The 23,432-nt window shown below is 39.7% G+C and overlaps 1 protein-coding gene across 1 annotated transcript in view; it reads left to right on the plus strand.

Moving 5' to 3' along the window:
* Positions 1-22,468, plus strand: part of LOC120625145 — a 40,269-nt gene extending 17,801 nt beyond the window's left edge. The window contains exons 17-36 of the mRNA XM_039892107.1: positions 395-644; positions 1,062-1,072; positions 2,501-2,723; positions 5,070-5,161; positions 5,712-5,839; positions 6,426-6,521; positions 7,452-7,531; positions 12,227-12,363; positions 12,438-12,611; positions 12,845-12,923; positions 13,380-13,545; positions 14,013-14,067; positions 15,263-15,539; positions 15,905-15,970; positions 16,355-16,510; positions 16,814-16,887; positions 17,486-17,565; positions 18,307-18,395; positions 18,716-18,855; positions 19,407-22,468. Coding sequence (XP_039748041.1) covers positions 395-644; positions 1,062-1,072; positions 2,501-2,723; positions 5,070-5,161; positions 5,712-5,839; positions 6,426-6,521; positions 7,452-7,531; positions 12,227-12,363; positions 12,438-12,611; positions 12,845-12,923; positions 13,380-13,545; positions 14,013-14,067; positions 15,263-15,539; positions 15,905-15,970; positions 16,355-16,510; positions 16,814-16,887; positions 17,486-17,565; positions 18,307-18,395; positions 18,716-18,855; positions 19,407-19,662 — 2,629 coding nt within the window. The 3' untranslated portion in view covers positions 19,663-22,468. The remainder of the gene's footprint in view (positions 1-394; positions 645-1,061; positions 1,073-2,500; positions 2,724-5,069; positions 5,162-5,711; positions 5,840-6,425; positions 6,522-7,451; positions 7,532-12,226; positions 12,364-12,437; positions 12,612-12,844; positions 12,924-13,379; positions 13,546-14,012; positions 14,068-15,262; positions 15,540-15,904; positions 15,971-16,354; positions 16,511-16,813; positions 16,888-17,485; positions 17,566-18,306; positions 18,396-18,715; positions 18,856-19,406) is intronic.
* The last annotated feature ends 964 nt before the right edge of the window (positions 22,469-23,432 follow it).

The following is a 23,432-nucleotide window of genomic DNA, read 5'->3' on the forward strand; positions in this document are numbered from 1 at the left end:
CTTATTTTAGTCCGATTAACTGGATTATTTTGTGTGTGAAAAATAAACTAAGAGCTTGCCTATAAATGAATACAAATCCTAAAATCTGTTTTAAAACATATTTGCCCACCATTGCGAGGACATAGAATGACGTTCACTTTAGCCCTTAACGTGGATGTCATTCCATGTCCTCCTAAGAGAAATATCCAATCTACTGAGAACTTATATTTGCCAGATATTTAAAAATAACATATTTGGTAATATTGTAAATAGCAAATAACACGCTCGACGGACGAGCACTGGAAGAAAATGTCGAAGAAACACGTTTTGTGGGTCAAAGCCGTAATCCTCCTATGAAAGAGGACTGTCTGGCAGTGGGACACTTCTAGGTTAAGAATGATGATGGTCACAGTAGTTGTAGATTTAAAAAAAATTTCCCCTATCACAGTGTAGGTCTCACCCGTGCCCGCTTGGAAGGCGCACGGTTTGCCACTGGCGATGTCTTGGTCTTCCTGGACTCCCACTGCGAGGCCCAGCAGGACTGGTTGAGGCCTCTGCTACAGCGAACCAAGGAATCGCCGCACGCGGTCGTCATCCCCATCATCGATGTCATTGAGGCCTCTAACTTCTACTATAGCGTACAAGATCCTGTCACTTTCCAGGTTATCTTGCTCGAAAGGGTTTTGTTTGTTTTTGTCTTTGCGTCTCTTATGTACCTAAAGCACAGAGCACTCAAAATAATTATCAATGTTGTCAAAATAATTATCGCTCTACAAAAATTTCATAATTCCCAAAATTTTTTTATTAACTTCTCCAAATCTTTCGAATTTAAATAATTGATGGCTTAAAGAGTATAAGAGATTTCTGGGTATTTTAGGTCTGCAATTGTTTAAAATAAACAGTAATTGGGAATTTTTAAGTTTGCAATGGAAAAATATGGATGAACGCACCAAAAACTTTCATTTAAACATTTCTTTTAATGATATACACAGAAAGTTTTTGATGCTATTTGTGTTCGTTAAGCATCAAAAAGTTCTCACGAAGAATTAGTACGCTTTGTATAAACTGTAACATTTGCATACTCGGAATGCTTGTGTCGTTCTCGAGTATCAAAATAATAAAATGTCAGAGTGTTGAAATGACCTACCTCATTCTGATTTAGATTTATCTTACAAACGTTTTACTAAGAGGACCTATTAAGCAAGGTCGCACGATTTTAATAAACAATTTAATCCAATAACTTCAGTGGTATATTGATTTCCGTACCAACATTCTTTCGCTACTCTTGCCTTTGGATAAAGACAGCACTACTAAATTTAATCTGCCATTTGAAGATTTTGGATAAGATTGATTATTAACATCGGACGTTAGTGGATCAATTTTAATCGGCAGGATATTTTACTATGACGTTAGCCACCACCAGCCAGCCACTTTGATTTTTATCGTGCAGATCGTGTACTAAGCGTACTGCTAAGTAAGAGTAGAGCTTATTTTGTCTTCTCTGGTCCCGCGTTGCACTTGTACACCGCGCACCGGCTTTTAATTACTTGTTTGTGTTGTTCGCACGTGGCCACGCATTGACGCGTGTTGTTTGTTTGTGTTGCACTCCTTCTATTGTTGCCTTACTGTTGCGTTGTTTGCCTTTACAACTGTTTCTGTTTTGTTTTCAAATTGTACTTTATACTTTGTTCTATTGTTTTGTGGTTCTGCTACTTTTCTTTTTGTTTTATGTTTTAACTCTACAATTAAACTCGACTAGGCGAGATGGCTGATGTGTAGGAATTAATCCATATTCAATAGATTTAATGCAAATCCTTTCATGTCTACCTTATGATAGATACCTTCTTACAATTATTATATTTGCGTACGGATCACGAGTCAGGACTTCCGAGAATTCCATTTTTGGGTTATAAACTGCTGGGAGAATAAGCTATACCCACCTATACATATTGTGTGGCTATAAAGAGGTTGTGCTTAAATGTAAATTGGAAACAAACTGCGTCTACTGCCGGGATTTTGTACCTAGTAGTACCTGCCTGGATTTAGGTTAAATTTTTCAATCTCTGCGATCCGGAGCCATAGACCTGCTTTGGAGCAGCGTCGAGGGTCTAACTTCATACAACTGAATCCAATAAGAGAGCCTGTAACGAGGGAGCGGACCATTAATAGACAGAAGATGATAAACTTGTTTGTGAAGTGAACAGCTAGCAATGGAGTCTGACTTCGAAACGTGTTCGCTTACCATGCATAGTAAGGCTTTGCCAGCGGGTCGTTCATTGGCCCACGTTTGGTATTGTACGGAAGTTGTGTGCTCTACCGTAACAATAGGAAGATCTTCCTTTGATCAGATTTTCGTGCTCGGGGACCGAGGGCCAACCATTCATCTTCGGAAGTCGTATACTTGGTCCTTATTGGTAAAAATGTCGCTATCGCGATGCAGGATATTTGTGGCGCCATCTAGTTGGATAATGTGGAGACCGCCACGGTGGTAATGGAATAAAGATCGGTGGAAGTAGTCGAGTAACCTCAGAGTCAGGCAGGGCTTGATGGCCGCGCGCATGGCGGGAGCGCGCGCGGCCCGTGGACGCGTGCTGGTGTTCCTGGACGCGCACTGCGAGGCGGGCGCCGACTGGCTGCGGCCGTTGCTGCAGCGCGCGGCGCACAAGCGGGACGCGGTGCTGACGCCGCTCATCGACGTGCTGGACCAGGCCTCGTTCCGCCTGGACGCGGCCGAGCACTTCCAGGTGCGCTGCACGGGGCGCGGGCGCCGGCGCTCTAGGCGTGATAACGTACCGGCTTTGAAGGAACGGTCGAAAATACGTTCTCGATGGCGAACGTTGATGGCTGTGGTTTTAGGTGGGAGGTCCGGGTGAGGTTGATCTGGTCTAGTGCCTCCTTTACACTCAAGATTTACGTAATACCCTTCCCACTGCCTTATGAAGAATATGATTTCAAAATTTTATGTATGTTGACTTAATAGTTTGTTACATATCTTGTAAGTCAATCGGTAACTGATAATTCGTTACGCGAAAAACCAATTAATTCAAGAGAATGTCTGAATCAGTCTTGTATCAAAAGGTCAGATTGTAAACAATCTATAGATATTTAAAGATCTAATGTATGAATTGCGAAAACGTTATCACGTCTTATTAGTTAAATTAATAAACCAAAATAAAATAACATGGCTTAGTGCTAGTGGTAAAAATAGACACAAAACTTCTAACTGTAGAACTGCCCACTAACCGATATAAAAGTGCCAACATTACCACATAAGATTGTTTTAACAAACAATGCAGTCGAAATTAATAATAACGCTTTAATGAGAGTCGACAATGAAGCTATGCCTGTTCTAACAATATCTTATTAACAAAACTAAGTTCTGGTAGCTGGTAGCGTTAGTTATTTCCATTATCCGGTGGAAACTTTAACTTTTCGGAGTTAAGTGCGTTTCACTGACACGGAAAACATCGTGAGGAAGTCCGCATGCCTGAGAGTTCTATATAATTTTCTCAACGGCATGTGAAGTCTGTAAAACCGCAGTGTTTTGTTGTTTTGCAGTCATTATAAAGAAAACGAATAAACAGAAATATGGTATCTGGTTCATACGCGAGCGATTGAAAGAGCTAAGTTTGAAGTAAGTATACTGATATGTTGTGTTCCAATGAGAAGAGCGGTAAAGTTCCACGAGTTGTGAAGTGCAAGGCGCTAGAGTGGCGACTATGCAATGAGAGACGTAGTGCGGTTGACAGACCAAATCGAGCGAGTGCTGTACACCAATGACCATGCTATAATACTGTGATGGGGCATTGCGACAGTATTGGCAGTCTATTTCAAATGTGCAGAACTAAATCTACAGTAGTAGGTTTTATTATTGTCCAAATATTTGACCAACCTATTGGAAACGTCAGGTCTGACGTCGGATTGGTTTAGGTTAAGGTATGCACTAAAAATCACATGTCCGCAATCAAATCATTGCCTTCTGTATAATCATATAAAGCCGTTTTGGTAGTTCAGAATTGGACCAATTTATTGAGAAATAAGAAAAGAAAACACGTTGAAGTGATTTGATTTTCACAGCGAAATTGATTATTTCGACTTATGTGACTACAACATAATTTGCGTGGTATAATGATTGTGGAAAAACTGCAATTGCTAGGAACAATAGATTATGGTGAAGCTAACAATGGGGAAACATTGGTCTCATACCACGCATGGTGTGTAAGATTACTGTCGCAAGAGTATTTGTGTACATACGATTAATTAAACTTCACTTTTTGGCTCATTCTTCAAATCGAGCAAAGGCTTTTGGGATTCTGTGTGATTAAGGTTCTTCCTAAGGTTCCAATGTGGTTGTTTGTCGCTTTTGCTTAACTAAAGCCAGTAACACAGTAGCCAACTTTTTTTAGTTATTTATATAAGTTATGTAAATGGTGGATTTGTTTGTTGTAGTTTGATTTAATGCACTGATTTTAATTTATATGTAGTGTATTGCATTTATAGTGTATTTTTTTAAAATTTAATTATTATTACCAAAGAGTTTAATACTTTTTGGTAATTAATTCAATCAATCAATTCAATTCATAAAAATCCCTCGAATTCAGTTTTTCTTTCGCTGCCGCGCTAATGAAAATGGGACATTTTGTCATTTTTCTAAAATTGAGTTCCGGACTTGCCTTGCATCCGCAAAAGCTCTACCTCCGTATCTTACTTCGTTTTATACTATATAAAATCTGACCTTGAGAACTCAAACTAAATTTTAGAAAAATTACAAAAAGTCTTCTTTTTCAATAGCACGGCAGTATGGATTTTCAACTACCACTACTAGAATGGTTTCAATTAGAAGACCTATCAAAAAGTCTATTCTAAAAGAGAGACGTCACTGGATTTGAAGGCGCAGCTTGACTTAATTACCTTGTTAAGCGGGCGGGCTTTGTTCTTTAAATATCACTTGCTTCAAAGGAAAGCATCTCGAGGGAACCTGCATGCCTGAGAGTTCTCTGAGATGGACTGCGGCCTTAACCCTTCTCATCGTTAGAGAGCCATGCCCTGTAGTGGGTCGATGAGGATGTGAGCCACGCGTGTGTGTGCAGGTGGGCGGCTTCACGTTCATGGGCCACTTCACCTGGGTCGACGTGCCCGAGCGCGAGAAGAAGCGTCGCGGGTCGGACATCGCGCCTACCTGGTGAGACTTGTCTCCTTTTTATATCTTTCCTCGGCGCGAAAAATCAAGCCCCTTAATACAAGTTTCGGTAAGTCTTGGGGATAAGCGTGGACGCTATCAATGCTAGTGATACAATCAATGTTAGTACGGCTCGGAACTTTCCCGCTTCTCTTCCCTTCCCCGGTCAGATAGAAACCTCAAAGCTATAGAAATCTGCGGGGACAGGTAAATAGCATCGCAGCAAAGAACTCCCAAGAAGCGTTAGAGTCTAAGGCGACCTATCCCAACGTGCTATAATCTCGGTGCTGGGGAGAAACATAAAATTAAAATTCTTCAATTCAGAGTTCTGGAGTAGTAATAGGAGTGAGTATAGGTTATACCAGAAAGACTCCTCGCACGAGGAGGTCTTCTGAGGGAAAGATTTGACTTGACATGGGCTTTCTGCAGATTGTCTCTGCCGCTTGGTCCTTATTCAAGACGTTTTTATTAGTCTTGCTGTTTTCCACTGCTTCGTATGGCAGCTTCACTGTTTCAAGGGCGTACGGTGACACGGTGTGACTCTGGCCGCCAGGTCCCCCACGATGGCGGGCGGGCTGTTCGCCATCGACCGCGCCTACTACTGGGAGATCGGCGCCTACGACGAGCAGATGGCCGGCTGGGGCGGCGAGAACCTGGAGATGTCCTTCCGCGTGTGGCAGTGTGAGTGCTCACCGTACGCGACACTTCCCACGGCACGTCTGAGTTAAGGCCAGTTTTAAACGCACTGGTACACGAAAAATTCGCAGTTTGCCTGGGATCTGGTGGGATTTTGTAACTTTAACTGTCACCTCAAGTGATGATGCCGTTTAAGGTGGTAGCGGGTTAACCGTTGTAACCTAAAGTGGGCAGTTATATTACACCAATAACCCTAAATGTTTTCTACGCGGCATCGTACCCGAACGCTGAATCCGTTTGGGACACGTCTTTGTCAGTAGGACGATACCCGGCCGAAATCTGCCATGAAAAACATTAATAAAATGATGTTTAGAATTAGTACATAGAAATAATATAACTACTGCAACCTTCCTAATACTGAGTATTGGTTATTCAGGCGAATAAGGAATCTCGAATGTGCTGAAACGCTAATACACTTTTAGAACAGGGGCTTACTACCATCGCTTAAGGCAGATAAAATGACAGTTTATTTTACATACCTTTGCCTTTAAGTAATACTGCCTGAAGGGATGGTATTAAGGCCCCAAAGCATCATTCCGAATCATTGTCCGGTCGCGGTGTGGGCTCGCAGGCGGCGGCACGCTGGAGACGGTCCCGTGCTCGCGCGTGGGGCACGTGTTCCGCAGCTTCCACCCCTACGGCCTGCCCGCGCACACCGACACGCACGGTAAGCCGACCCCGCCTCGGGGGGAGGGACACTGTTCAAGTGTAACTAGGTAACTTAGGTGTCAAAACCGAGTAAATGACCATGTGTTTGGGTTTATTTAAAACATCGAGCCTTGTGTGTTAAATATGTACACCACAGTTGGCTCGAATAAATCACAAAGGGAAAGTCCTATTTTCACCAATATAACTGGCTACTGTTTGTCGCCAATAACGCTGTTGCTTTCCAAGAGGCACTACTTCTTCGATCTCCGATGTGTTTATCCTCCTTGGTTTATTTTTGTACACACACAAAATACAACAACATATCGCATGTCATTTTTCGGAAAGCATTAATTATGTGTTAAAATTAATGGATCTCCGAACCTTCCACGGTCATGTGGAGTGCTGCCCTATGCCGATAAATAGCAGACGATTTTTCCAATCTCCACATTGTACGGCACCGTTTACGGAAGTAAGTGTGCACGATGCAATTACTTTTTTGCATTACTTTTAGTGGTCACTGTCAAGTAGTAGGGTTCATCTCCGAAATGGCGTCGGTCTTTTATCTTCAATAGGGTTTTCATAAGTAAACACTAACAATGTTACCAATTCGTTTGTTTGAAAAAAAATCACTTCTTTCGATTTTATATTTTAACAGTGTGCATCGTTAGAGTGTTATGAAAGATACTTTCTTACAAGGTTACAAGTTGTATACAAATTCCAAAGATGAATGGTTGGACCTCGGTCCGAGGTCGATCGAATCACCAAAGCAACACTACAATAGCCTTTTTAAATTATTTGCTCGCTCGCAATCTCAAGGAGTCGTTTGCAAATCCTGTACTTCAGATTATTGTTTTACACACAATGAAAATAAGGCCCATTTTACTTGCTCGAAATGGACTCCTGGATTGCGCGCGAGCAGATCTGGTAGTAAGGCTACTCGTGCCCGCAGGCATCAACACGGCGCGCATGGCGGAGGTGTGGATGGACGACTATGCGGAGTTGTTCTATTTGCACCGCCCGGACCTCAGGGTGAGTGCTACCGCCGTTACTTGATTCTATATCCGCGCGCAAATCTTTGCTCATTCTTGACGTATACCACACTATGTTTTGTCGAACTCTGCCGTGGCTGGTGCAGTGGCAAGCGTTATGGATTTGCTGTTTTGGGGCTCCCATCCCCGGCACAGACAATTTGAGAATTCAGCTTAAAGACATTTATTTTCTCAAAAAAGAACACAATAGTTCACTTACATCGAGAATACAATTTTAAAATTTACATTTTAAAATTATAGTCGTAAAAATATAATAGGCCCGTTTTGACATTTGTGCAAGACCATAGAATGTAACTTGGAATGAAACTGAAAGAAACAATAAAATAAAAATCAATTACATACAGTGTTTTAAAAAATACGTAAATTTTTTTGCGACGTTAAATAATATGAAAGAATATATCGCGAGTATTCTTTTTGCGCTTAATTTATCGTAGCATGCAATTTATAATTGTTGCGAAACGTTCCGAAAACAGTTACGTTCTTAGTCTTTTTTTTTTTTATACTAGAGCTGTAACCATTTTTTTACTGAATATCGAAATTAAATATTGTGTAGTAATCTTTACTGCAAAGAATGAGCTTGGTTCTCAAAATGGGTTCTAAATAATGAGTCTGGGTTGATGTATCTGACCAAACGGCACATGACTGAAGCGTCCCCGCGCGCACTGCGCAGTTTTTCGTTCCTCATCTTGTAAAGTTGACTGTGCGCTCGTTTAAGTTTGATATATATTGTTTACTATTACGTTAACTATGGCTCTTCTATTTTGGACATTAATTTAAACATAGTGATTTGACTCGATTTTTGTGTTTGTTGTTATATAGTACTAACTCTGTTTCAAAATGTTGAAAAGTGGACGTATAATCAACAGCCAGTCACGCGTATTGGTTGTGAAGTTAAAGGAATACTTTGAACGAACGAACACTTTACAATACATAATAATATCAATCAAGTACTGATAAAAACTTGAATTGATTTATCGTGAGTATCGAGTCCCGAGTCTTATGGTCCATAACTAGTTACGTCGCGATGACAAATGTCAAAACGGGCCTATTACATTTTTACGACTATAGTAGATGCAAAATCTCAAAGTGCTTTACAGATGTACCATATTATTTAAAAGTAAATATTTTTGCGGGTGGTTAAAGAAAAAGTTAGCGAGCGATAATACAAATCGTGTTATAGGAAAGAGGTCACATTAACTTAACTGAACGGTATTTTGTACATGTTCAATAACAAGTTTTTTAAACATTGGTAAACTTTTAGTGTTAATGATTCTCTCAGGTAAATTATTGTACAACAGCACTCCCTCACACAGTATACTTTTCTTTCCATAATTGGTTCTAGTTTTAGATAGTAAAAATTTAGTTTTACGTTTTCTTAGATAGTTTGCGTATGTTTTTGTTTGAAATCGTAATTGTGAGAGTATATTATCTGTGCTTATTTTTCTTATTAAGGTGCAGGTTTTTAATGCGTATAATTGATTTATATTAAGAATTTTAGTCTCTGTATACAATTTATTTGTAGGAGTTAGATAGTTATACTTATAAAGAGTCTTAATAATTTTATTTTGGATAATTTGCAATTTTTTAATATGTGATTTCGCGGCGGTTCCCCAAATTTCGATGAGGTATTCAATATGGGGTTTAACTAGGGAGTTGTATATATTGTTGTTGTTGTTGTTGATCTTATTTTATTTGGTATACAGGATGATATTCTACGCAAAGCTCCTATTACGGGCGAGATTTTTGTTTTAAGGTTGTCTATATGATTTTGCCACGTTAGTTTAGTGTCCATTATAAGTCCTAAATACTTTTCCGTATTTGATTTTTGTAAAGGATTACCGTAAATTTTCAACTGGTCATGAATGCGGATTTTTTTGTTTTTGGGCGCAAAAATCATGTAGGCCGTCTTTTTAATATTTATGGTAAGTAAATTTGAGAGAAACCATTCGCCTAATTTATTTAAATCTCTTTGAGCGTCTTCTATAATGTTTGTTATTTCGTTTCCAAAGTAAAATAGACAAGTGTCATCTGCTTATAGAGTGATGTTTCCAAATACGTTAATTCTGCTAATGCTATTGATATAAACTAAAAACAATAAAGGCCCTAAAATAGAGCCCTGTGGTATGCCATAACTCAACACTGCAGGACTTCTTTCAAAATTTCCTATTTTCACTAGTTGTTTTCGATTTTTTAAGAACGATTCAATGATTTTATATGCCGAACCTGTTATTCCTATTTCATTTAATTTTTCTAACAATGTTGTATGACTTACTATGTCAAATGCCTTTTTTAAATCAATAAATATACCCAGAGCAATTTGTTTTTTATCTAATGCAGTTCTTATTTTAGTAACAAGATCCATAGCAGCTGACACTGTGTTACTTTTAGGGCGAAAACCATATTGTTGTTCGAAAAAGAAATTTATTTTATTAAGATGGTTATTGAGACGATAATAGATGAGTTTTTCTAAAATTTTTGATAAAACCGGTAAAACCGATATAGGCCGGTAATTTCCTGGATCTGCTTTGGAACCCGATTTGTAAATTGGTGTCACTTTAGCGACTTTTAAACTGTCCGGAAACACACCTTGTTCTAAACATTTATTCATACATTTCGTTAAATTTTTTAGTATTAAGTTTTTTACACATTTGATATCTTTTACGCTTATGCCGTCAATTCTGCAACTAGTATTTGAATCCATGTCTATAATTATTTTAATAACCTCTGGTTCTGAGGCTGGGTCAAATGTGTGGAGTGTGCTATCGTAGTAACGTGGAAGTGTACTTGTATTTTTTAAGTGGTATCTTTGTGGTATTTCCTTAGCAAGATTAGAACCAATCGTGGAGAAATAGTCATTGAAACACTGACAAATTTTATTTGGATTATCTATCGTGACAGAATTTATAATTAGTTTTGGAGGTGCAGTATCTATTTTAATTTTGTTGCTGATAAGACTGTTAATTAAATTCCACATTTTCTTAGGTTGCTTTTCACAACGTCTGAAGGCTTTTATGTAGTATGTATTTTTTGTGTTTCTTGCAATTTTAAATGCTTCATATCGTTTTCTTTTAAATGTAGATTCAATTTCTGTGTTCTTCGGATTTTTCCTATAGTTACTCCAGGCATCGTTCCGATGGCATAAGCTATTTATAACTGTTTTATCTATCCAGTCTTTTTTAGGTTTATTCAAAATTTTTATCTTGGTTATTTTATTATCCTTAATCTTAGATTTGATAAAGTTTTCTAGAATTGCGAAATCATTTTGTTCGTTGGTACATTCTGAGTTTTCCACTGATTTATACAGAGTAGCGTAATTTGTTACTAAATAATGATGTCTGTCTTTCTTTATCTCAATTTTTTTACTCTTAATGTGTAAATAAATTTGTTTGTGATCTGACAAAGGTGTGTCCAGAAGGGCTAAATGAAATTTACATTCAGGAATATTTGATGAAATATGGTCAATAGTAGATTTTGTAGTTTTGGTTTCGCGTGTACAATATTCTTCACTCAAGTTATTGAGGATTTGATAGCCTGCTTCATCCAAGATAGCTTTGTAATTATTTGTATTACGATCATTGTCGTTCAAAAGGTTGAGGTTGAAATCACCGAAAACCAGTGCTCTTCGTTTTCTTTCCAGCTGTTCACTATAAGTTTGTAGGAATTCATTTATGTTAGTATTTGGCGGTCTGTATATAACTCCAACGTTTAAAGCATACTTTTTAAGATGTATCCAAAGATATTCATTATTATTTTTACTGAGTACGTCAGTGCTTTCAAATTGTATACTTTTATGGATAAACATGGATACCCCACCTCCAACACGACCCTTTCGGTAGTTATACACATGAGTGTAATCGGGAATTTGAAGTGATCTTGCTTCTAAGTCTGATTTAATCCATGTTTCTGTAAGTAATATAACATGTGTAATGCTTGTAACTGTTTTTAAAATGCATCGGAGCTCATCCAGTTTATCACCTTGACCAGGCTTCTTATGTTTGTGTAGAAAAATTTGAGTGTTGGTTTGTAATTGTGTGTATGTTTTTGTATGTCCGTATAAGAATTTAGATTTAGGTACGTAACATTGGCATCTAGACTTTCGCTCTCGTTGTTGGTGTTGTTGATGTTCGGTGCGATTCGTTTTTTGGATTACTTTTTATTATTTTAGGCTTTCCTTTGAAGTATTTGATTGTCAGATCGGTTTCTCCCTCCTGTGCTCTAGATTTTAATTCACTGCGTAATTTTTGTATCTGGTGTTGTTGAAACGGAGTTTGATCAGCGTAGATGATGGTTTTATTAAGTCCCGTAGAGTCCTTCATTTTATTTCAAAACTTTTACTCAATTTTGATCGATAAAGACGTGCTTGACGATAACAGTCGATTAATTCAAGGGAGAACCGTAACGAATATTCCTTACATGACGATTTCTACCGGTTAATTCTTTCCTCGAGCCGCGCTAAAGAGCTTCGTTTCAAATTAATAGATATACTGAGGCGGCTTCTTTGCTTAGAGTTATTAAATCCTCACAGACAACAACTAGGCATGCTACAAGTAGAGTACAGGTAACTTGAAAGTAGCTACACAGTGTTAGACGAGGTAGGCCATCTTAGTGCTAGTTCCGACCGCCGCGACGTCGCAATACGTATGTCGGTAAATAACAAATCGACCATCGGTTACAGAAAAGCCCCAAGATCGGCGACGTGACGCACCGCCGGGTGCTGCGCGAGAAGCTGAAATGCAAGAGCTTCCAGTGGTACCTCGACACCGTGTACAAGGAGAAGTTCGTGCCCGTCAGGGACGTGTTCGGCTTCGGCCGGTGAGTGGCCAATTCGGCAATGCAAATTTGGGCTGATACGGAAGAGAACTAACTATCTTCGGCGTCGGTTGCAGGTTCGCCAACCCGGCGTCCGGGCTGTGCCTCGACACGCTGCAGCGCGAGGGCGAGGCGGCCCCGCTGGGCGCGTACGGCTGCCACGCGCGCCTCGAGGCCACGCAGTACCTGGCGCTGTCGCTGCGAGGCGAGCTGCGGGACGAGGAGAAGTGCGCCGAGGTGCAGTACGCGCGGTACTGACACATACTTCTCTATTGTTCAGTGCACTTCCATAACGAATAAGCACCTATTTATTTCATTCTTTCTAACCGTGCTTTGAGTTATTGTGCATTTAAAATTAATGAATGAGAACCGAACACGTTCCGCAAGTAAACAGACCATTTTGGATTTCTAATATAAGTGTTTAGCTGTATTGCTTCATTATTTCCTTTCCGAAAATTTAACTTGCGATTGTTTCGTTCCCCAGAAGCCCAGCCACGGATGTAGGAGAGGATCTAAGCAGACGCGTGCTGATGGTCACTTGCCACGGGAAGCAACGAGGACAGGTTTGTCGCTTTAGATCTCATTCCCAATCAAATCACCCAATCAAATGTTTGTTGTACCACCTACTAATTTCGTATAGCATTTTCTGGTAGGCCTTCGGTTGCCTGGAAGAGATCGCTATTTAGCGATAAGGCCGCCAAATTGTACGTTCTATTTTATTGTGCTGTTGTATCTGTATCTCTGTAAATTTTCTCCGTGGTGTACAATAAAAGTGTATTCATTCATTCATTCATTCAAATCAATCCCAACTGCTGTTAAGTTATGATGCGGTCTAAGATGGTAGCGGGCACTGTACTGGAACTAACACCGTGCTTTTGCGTTAGGGTGGTAACTAGCCACGTCCAAAGCCTCCCACCAGACAAAAATCCTTTCATCTTAAAATTTTTCGCAAGTCCTTCGTCTAAAGCAACCTACAAAATGCAGAGGTGGTGCCGGTGACGGCCATTCCCTTGTTGCAGAAATGGCGGTACCTGCCCTCGGAGCAACTACAGCACACGGAGAGCCGCCTCTGTCTGACCACGACAGGCGCGTCGGGCAGCGACGCGATTGTCGCGAAGTGTCGCAATACGCCGCGACAAGTGTGGAAGATCGACTACAGCGAGCTGAACGACTTCCGAATGAAAAGTAAGTGAGTGGGCCTCGCTCTTATGGTATATCACAATTATATTTTTAATAGGTTCCCATATCAAAGCCAAAGTCAAAAATATCTTTATTCAAGTAGGCCCATAGATGGCTCTTTTGATGCGTACATTACATGAGAATTACAAGGTAGAAAGATGATGGCGATAACCATATTCGTAAACTTATAATTAAAGCCCCGAGAGGTTCCAAGCGCGTTCCGGTCTAAGAAGAAGCCCACAACAAACTCAGCCGGGTGTTTTTTTTTTGTTATCACCATCTTAATTGTCATTTAAAATGATTAGAAGAGCAACCTGGTTGCAGCAATAGTTCACACCCAAGCTTTTTTATTCATTAGGACGTCCATTGGTTGAAATGATGATGAAGATGTCAATGGGTCTTTCATAGAATTGTTTGCGATGTCCTCGAGACGAATTATGAATCATGAATGCAGTTCCGTGTCCGCTCCGCAGGTGACGCGGCGCCCTCGGACCAGGAGCTACGGCTGCGGAACCTGCGCGCGCGCCGGTGAGACCGATTCTGTTTCAAAGTCATTAATCACTTTCACATCTTATATTTTCATTTGTTAAATAGAATAATTGAGAGTAGAAAATGGAAGGTTAGATCAGCACGTGTCATTATAACCTTGTCAATGCATATTATAGAATGTCGCAATCGTCAGAAAATGTGTTAATAATTTATTTATTACAAAAGTAATAAATAAACGAGTATATTAAGAGATTTTCAAAAAAACGTCTGACGTTACTTCCGTCAGAAAAAAATCTGAGTTCCTTCCTAGTCGCGCCTAAAGAAGTTTTACTTCCAAAAATATAAAAATTTGAGTGAAACCTCTATTAATATAAATTAAGAGTGAAATCTGAAGGACGAGTTGAGTGCAAAATTAGTTATATCAAAGAAAAGAAATGTAGAGCGAAGAAAAATTGTTCTACAAAATTTTATTTATTTATTCCCATCTTACATTTTTGTCATTACAGAAAAAAGTTATCCTAATACGACAATGCAGCATGTTTTGTAAATTTTAATAATATATATAACTATAATGTATATAATAAAATCCAAATCGCTATATTTGTGAGTTCACTCAGAGTGCAACAAAATAAATCCGTCTTCTCGGTTATCACGTTGAGGGTACACATACCGGTCCGGCGCACGCAGGCTTACCAGGCGTAACACATCAGCATTATATATTCGTCCCCTCAGTACTCTAACAACATACGTTACGAGTGTAAGCTCTCTCCTTACGCTAAGCTCGTTGTATCCTACCATGCCCGGAACAAATAATGTTGGGTACATCAATGGGTAGTAGGGGTACACTCAAATGACTGTGTTACCTTCTAGGTGGCTCCTAACCAATGCATTATACAAGGCGATTACATTATAATAAATTATTATTATTAAGATAATAGAACGAAACATTTAATACGAGTTTTCTTACTTTTATTTACTTTATATGGTTTTTTTTCCGAGTCACATCCACTACGTATACTGAGTACAGATTTGGCGCCAATGTTTAATCTTTTCATCTTTCACTCTGCGTCACATCTGTCTTCTCTGCCATGGAACAAAATGTGCCTCAACGTGACCTTGAAATTGCACTCTCATGTCGTCCAGAAAATTATGAAATTGCTGCATAAGAAGTTTCACTTCATGAAATTTTGCCTTTTTAAGTCTTCAATCTTTATTTCGTTCCCCCTCCGGACAGTCGCGTCTCCCGCTCCCTGCTGTCCCACGCGGAGGAGGAATCCAATAGCACGCGCCGCCACCGCAAGAACAAGCGCGGCAAGAAAAGCAAGAACAGCAACAAACATAAGCACCACAGCAACAAGAAAAACAAGTTCATACTGAAGCTGGTCCGCGCCGGCGCGAACCACACCGACGAGCATTTGGAAGTGGACGTGTACTGTCGCCACCGACAGCTGTACCCAAACAACAGCTTCGTGAGGGATTTGGTCACCGCGCTCAATGACAAGGACATCAAGGTACGACCTCACTCATCACGTATTTACTCTCTCGCTCCCCAAAAGCCGAGGCTCACGTGTGCTTACTTAAAAATTCAAAATACAAAATTCTTGATTGCTAATTTAGGTGGCTCGTATACAGGATCTCTATCTCTCAAATCTATACATTCATAAAAAGTCAACATACATATTAAAAATGTAACCATTTAAAAAATCAATATGTAGTTATTAAAATTATAGTACTAGTAACAATCTACATCATTGTCTTATTTAGAATGTATCTATGTGATAATCATTTAACAGAACAGTAAGACTTTTCATCATTTATTTGTATAATTACTGTCATGTATTGTTCGGTTACACAAACAACAATTCCCGCGCGGCAGGTGGTCAACAACGGGCGCGTGTTCGAGCGGCGCCGCGACTCGCCGGCCCGCCCCGCGCCGCCCGAGGTGAGTCGCCTCCGGTCACTGCGACGAGTCGTGTCGAGTTACCTAATAATAAAAAGAAAACTATTCCCTGTAAGAAGTGCCCGTATTCGCTCGTCGCACCGATGCACGGGATTCGCTCGACCGTAGGAATGTCGACGATCGCAAGATATTCTTCGTGCCCGGGGACCGAGGAACTCCATCCATTGATCTTCGGGAGTTTTAAATATGGCTCTGAAAGTTCGATAGCGCGATTTAGGATCCCGTGGCGCCATCTAGTGGCGTGGAGTCAGACTCGTCGGAACAAAGTATTGCAACAATGCTGCTTAGCGGTAGAAATAGACACGGCGATAGCATTTCCCCGAACGGGGTCTGTCGCAGAAAGCTCACTACCCATACATTCCACAGCCAAAACCCCAGAAGAAGCGCAAACGCAAGCTGGCCGCCGCACCGGGCCGGCCGCTCGCCGCCGCGGCCGCCGCGCGGGACCAGATCATCATCGAGGACTTCGCGGAGGTGTCGCCCGCCAGCGCCGCACAGGTCCGCACCCGCGCCCGCAACCTGGTAGATTCAATTACGGACACACAACAATATTCCATATGCTAAAATCGGCGGCGGTAGAATTCAAAAACAGCATATGTTCGAATATCACATCTATTACTATTTTTTCCCCGCACGATTCGTAATGCTCGGGATGTTATAGCTCAAGAATTAAATTTACAAATGCAAACGAATTAAAATGCATCCGACCCAATTTTTTATAAAATCTGAAACACACACTTCCATATTTATATATATATTTTCAATTTTAAGTTATCCTCAATATATTTTTCGTATGATAGAAAATGGTATCTTTCCTTGTCGCAGCGACCGAAGACAAAACGAAAACGCGTTCGGCCGCGTGACCCCGTGAGACGAACCGAGGCACCGCACACCTACAAGTGAGTAACGCTGGCTTGCATGACAAAAATGTTTGCAATCGGGGAATTCCCGTTTGTTTGTACTTTTCCATTGGAAATTTTATTCATCATTTCATCATATCAACCTATTACCGGCATAATACAAGGCACGGGGCTCCTCCCACAATGAGAAGGAGGTAATTATTATATATATTCCGCCTCGCTGGCCCAGTGCGAATTGTTAATCTCCACACACCTTTGAAAACATTATGGAGAACTGTCGGGCAAGTAAGTTTCCTCACGATGTTTTCCTTCACAGTTGAGACAAATGATAATTTAATTGCTTAGCAGGCGAATAACTTAGAAAAGTACGTTAAAGGGAAGTCGAAGTCCTACCCATTGTGCTATCTCCGCTTCTAATAAAACAAGTACGTAAACGTAACTAAGTATTGCGGACGACGCGTGTCGCTAGTATCCGAGCTACGGAGGGGGCATATAACGCTTATTCCTTACATGACGATTTCTGTTCGCGCGCAAGTGCTAGTGTTACCGCCCGAAGTACACCAGATAATGGCCGCATCCGCTTTAAAGTACTTGGTTCTAACGCTGACGACCCGAATGAATATGTGTATTGGCGCAGGGGAGCGCCGGCGGCGGGCTCGTCGCTGGAGGACTCGCCCATGCTGAGCGCGGACGAGCGGGCCTCCGGGCGGCCTGTGTGTGAGTAGACAAACACTTGCAGCTATGGCAAAAAAGAGAACACTTCGATGTTCACTTCAATGTTTTTGAAGTAAAAGTTCTTTAGGCGCGACTAGGGTGTAATAATTTGGATAGGTCGTAAGTATACGCTAGCTAGTGGCAAATATCATAATCAATTGGTAATATTTATTTCCAATATATTCAAACGGATCTATTGTGAATACCAATATACTCAATAGCAATAGTACTCTTGATGCTATTTCACTTTTGGTGTGTTTCACTCTTGATGCTATTTCACTTTTGGTGTGTTTCACTCTTGATGCTATTTCACTTTTGGTGGATTTAACTCTTGATGCTATTTCACTTTTGGTGGATTTAACTCTTGATGCTATTTCACTTTTGGTGTGTTTCACTCTTGATGCTATTTCACTTTTGGTGGATTTAACTCTTGATGCTATTTCACTTTTGGTGTGTTTCACTCTTGATGCTATTTCACTTTTGGTGGATTTAACTCTTGATGCTATTTCACTTTTGGTGTGTTTCACTCTTGATGCTATTTCACTTTTGGTGGATTTAACTCTTGATGCTATTTCACTTTTGGTGGATTTAACTCTTGATGCTATTTCACTTTTGGTGGATTTAACTCTTGATGCTGTTTCACTGTTGATGGGTTTCACTTTTGATGCTGTTTTACTTTTGGTTTGTTTCACTCTTGATGATATTTCATTGGTAGTGAATATTAATTAGTGAGTTTGTTCCCAGTGGAGAGCCGCTTCCGTCGTAACAACACGCACGAGCGTCGCGCCAATGAGCGACGAGAGTATAATGCTGTGCCGTCCACACCGTTGCGGGTGAGTCGGCTCGCGGTAGCTACCTCTCTGGTTGCCACCGCGTATTTTTTACCATATAAAAGTAATGTAAGAAAAATCAACAACCCTAATTACTCGTGTACGTGTGTGCGTATGAATATTGTTTTAATAATAGTATCTACCTTTTATCTATTCCAATAGTAATCTGTATCTTCATTTGACTTTAAATGCCACAGTTGATGTTATGATTGTCAAAAGATTTAGTCGAACAAAAGTTTTTATTATTATGAATAAGTGTCACCGTATCGGCCTACTACCACTCTGCCTACTATTAGTTTTTTTGCCATACGCGGATTCGGCAGGAAGCGGACGACGAGCTCGCCGACGAGCGCAGCGGCGAGGAGCAGCCAGCGCCGGTGAAGGTGGTGATGCGCAGCAACCTCACCTTCGACCTGGCCGACGAGTTCTTCCGCTGGAGCCCGCGCACTGCGGACCGCGTCGCGTGAGTTGCAGCGATTCCTTATCACTTGCTTTCATGGCGAAGGAACCAGTGCGGTGGATTACGGACTTAACCCTAAACGGGAGAGACCGTAGGGGCCGGTAATGTATATAATCCTCTAAATTTATTTATTCCGTAGCTGTAGAATTTCGATTCAATATGAGGTATACTTAGAATTTTCATATCACCGAGTGACACTGGCTATAAATTCAATATGGCGGCTGTAGGATGCCATGTTTGAATGTAGACAATAAATAAAATAAAATATCGTTTATTCGGCCAAAATAAAAAAAACACTAATTTTTACTTAGAAATGTGCAACAGTAGTTTAAAATAAGTAATTTTTATTCCGTACGTTTTTACGTATTTTATTTTCGGTTCGATGAATTGGCGTACGCGCTAAGTTATCTGGCTTGCTTGTCAATCCATCCGTCCGTTTCACGAGCCTTTTCCCACAGTCGGCTTGAGACGCCAAGTTCAAACTTATACCGAATTAGAAATCAGAAATAATTAGTATTAATAGATGTTTATGTATCTGTAATTTATGTTTGCAGAAATCTTCTGGGCGAACTTTTCCCGGCGAACACATCCAAGCACACACAACCGACTAGCGACGTAGCCGATACAAACACACACACCGACGACACCGACAACGAAACGGACAAATACGCAGTTGAGAGCGACGCAGAGGGTGCGCTACACAGACAGATTGGAAAGGAGTTCAGGGATAGAGAACAGGGTGACAGGGAGAGTGGAGTCGCGCCCAGCGCTGACTCATCGGAGACTTCGGAGAGTGAGGACGAAGAATAAGTAGCAATGAAGGCTGCATGATATAGATTACTATTTTCCTAAATCTTTAGGTATTGGACTAAGTTAAACAATCTAGGTATATCTTTTTAACCGACTTCCTGCAAAAAGGTAGAGGTAATCAGTTCGGTTATTTTTTTTAAGTAGTTTATTCCGAAATTGTACCTTTAAACTTTCATGAAGTTTCGGAGATCGGAATTTTGTAGATGTTTTAAATAAATTTCTAGATTTAAAGATATGCCTTGATTGCTTAACTTTTATTAACTACCTGAACAGAGTATACTATAGTGGCTTTACCCTTTCCCCTTGTACCAAAGATTTTATACTTGGACATGCGTTGACACCGACATCTATGTCACACACACAAACATACTGGGTGTACCCGGCCACGCTAAGGCATTAATCCGCATTGCTTTGACAATTAAGAAATAAGTAGTAAATAAAATCACTTTTACATAACAGTGCTACGCTGTATAAAAATTTCAAGTCAGTTCTTGGACTACATTTTGGGCAGAAACTCGTACGGAGAGTGAAGTGTTACGGATTGGCTAGAATCTAGATCTTAACTATAACAGTACCCTATTGGTACTTTGTATTAGTATAAAATCCTTCCAACTATTATTATTAACAATGTTTTTATGAAGGGGTGTAGATGTAAAAAACCTTGAACCTTAAATCTAAGAAAATAAGGTTTATTATAAGAAAAATGATTTTTTTTCTTGTTTTCAGAATATTATTATTGTAAATAATTATGAAAAGTTTTAATTTCTATATGGAGACATTCCACCGATCCGCACTGGGCCATCGTGCCCACGGCCTACAACCTTCTCAGTGCGGAGCAGTGTGCCGGTGATGGGTTCATACGATGATGATGAAGATATTATTTTTGCAAAAAAACAATTATTTGCCGGGACCATTTTTGAAGGACCTTTTTTTTAATCATTCGACTTATAAATAATGTGAATAGTTTTGGATACTTACAGTTAGTTGGACATAATTTGATCAATTACTTCTATTTTAAGGAAATAATTAAATAAAAAAAACTCTAAAATAAGAGGTGATAAAAATTACGTTCTCAAAGTCGCAGATGAAAAACTGATTATGCAGAAATGCGCAGTTTTGAAAATTAACTCTTCAACTTACTTTAATACAATACATTATAAATAAAACATATCGTTGAGAATTAAAAGTCCTGGTATTTCTTTAAATCATAGATATTATCGTAGAAATATGTTTACATCGAAAACTACTAGTATTTAAAATAAATAAATAAATGTTAGTTTATCCGTAGTGTGTGAAGGTGCACTTCTGAGTATTACGCAAGCTTTACTTGGAAACTATGCCGTCCTGCTGTTCTCTTCGCGTTTACATCACAATTGGTTTACGCGAACCGTTTCAGTGTAAGCCTGTTAACTCCGCCTGACCTTGAAACAAAACCATATCTATACTTACATTTCATGGATACATTTTCATAGAAACAAGCAAAAAGTAGTATTAAATTTAAAAAAAAATCGGTTTATAAAGAAGGGTTTATGAGCAAGGAATAAATGTAAACTGGTCGTCAACACTTCTATACAAGCCACAAATTATTAAAAGAAAAATCCTAATAGCTTGATACAATTCACAAGTGAAGTTATATCAATGTACATATAAAGTTCTCTACGCGCCTTAGGAAGTTTTTACTTTAACAAATCATTAAATTAGAATCTAGAAGTGCGGGAGAAATCGGTTTGACATAAAAACAAGTTCGTGAGTTAACAGGGTTACTATGAGTTATTGAAGTATTATACGAGGTGCTCAATTATATTAAGATGTAGAATTAGTATAAGTTTAGGAGGTATGATGTTTATTAAGTCAGCCAAGCTCCGTTAGCTAGAAATAAATCCGACCAATGAGAATACTGTACATTACTGATATACCCAAGAGAAATCTGACCACAAATAAATAAATTTTACCAATGTGACCATAAAATAATAAAAAAATATGACCAAAGATACCAGTATTCAAATCAACCTGACACATGTGACCAGGTTTACTACCATCGCTTAAATCATTAGAAGACAGTTTGATGTCGTACCTCGCCGACCCTAAAATAAGGATAGTAATTGTTTCACAATAATTATAAGCGCTAACAATATTAAAATAACTCTGCTGACCAATCTGTTGCCCGTTAATATCACCCGGTCAAGTTAGCTTTATTGTAAAATTTATCTATATAATATGGTCTATATAAATATAAATTGGTCAGCCTTTCTCAGTAGCTTTCTGTAATACGAAAATAGGTTTCAATCTGCAACTTCGTTATAAAATTTGCGATTAATATAAAACTGGTGCTGCCAAATTGAGCGGTTGGCAACTTGTCAGCCAACAACAGTCCACGCTGGGCAGACGGGTTGGTGGTCGCAGTAGTAGTTGGTAGCACAGGACGCTGCTGGCCGTTATCCGTTATACTGCCTAAGTCGCCTCGGACGGGGTGATGACAACTGTATTTTGAACTGCCGCCACACGACACTTGACTTGGCACACCTTGTCAGGATAGAAAGCTACTGGATACGGACAGGAGACCGAGCTGTTGTGTTAGTGACTATGTACACACTTCTTTCTAATTACACGCATATCAGATCGGTGACGATATTGATGAGTTTTAGATGGCGCGTGTGTAGGTACCCCAGGGATACGCTCTTAACTTTTATTTAAATGTATGTATGTATTTAAAATGTTTTAATTCACTGCCCACTAAAACCACTATTTTTGTATTTTTAAATCACATATCAGACTCTGTGAGTTGCAATAAAGTTTGTAAGACTGATTTACATGTTTAATTTCATAAGCGGGTGCACATTTATTACCACCACCGCGTCTCATCGCCCAGACAAACAATTATTCATTGTAAAGTCAACATCTCCTGAGGATGCTCCGGTTTCGGAGCGAAACGTGCATAGAGGGTACATTGCCGAGGATCTGTTTGGTGTGGAGTATAAGGATTGAATTAATTATAAATTACATCATACAGATTCTCCTGCTGTTCGCGGAGTATGGCAAATTAAGCTTAAATGTCATAATATCTCCCAGACAGTAAATAATGTACCTCTAAAGCCTGTGAATTATTATTTCGGTTTTCATTTCCACGTTGTTTATATAGAGCTTCTACCCGCCACGCTGCTGTAATGCGGGATTTAACGCTAGAATTGTGTCGAGACAGACGGGGCGTTGAATATTTTGTCAAAGCCATTATTTTACAAAATGCTTCAAAGTCAAATATTTCTTTATTCAAATAGGCACATAGATGGCACTTTTGATGCGCACATTACATGTAAAATATGACAGAAGTGAGTTGATGGCGATAAATAAATTCGTCAACTTAAAACTAAAGCTACGAGGGTTCCAAACGCGCCCTGCTCTAAGAAGCCCGCAACAAACTTAGACTTAAACTTAACAACATACATTACATTTTTAAACATGTATTGGCTAAATACTGTCATTATCCTAACATCTTTAAATTTATCTCTCAATGACTCTTTCGGACCCATTTTATAGATCGCACGAACAGCCCTCTTCTGCAGCACGAAAATAGTGCCAATATCAGCAGCATTACCCCATAGTAAAATTCCATGTGACATAATGCTGTGAAAGTAGCTAAAATAGACTAGCCTAGCAGTTTCTATGTCCGTTATGTGGCGTATCTTCTACACTGCATAGGCGGCAGAACTAAGCCTGTTCGATAAATTATTACCATGAGGGCCCAATAATATAGGAATTTTTGTATGTATATA

Source organism: Pararge aegeria, chromosome 7 (assembly GCF_905163445.1).
Source record: "Pararge aegeria chromosome 7, ilParAegt1.1, whole genome shotgun sequence".
NCBI classification, from domain to species: domain Eukaryota; kingdom Metazoa; phylum Arthropoda; class Insecta; order Lepidoptera; family Nymphalidae; genus Pararge; species Pararge aegeria.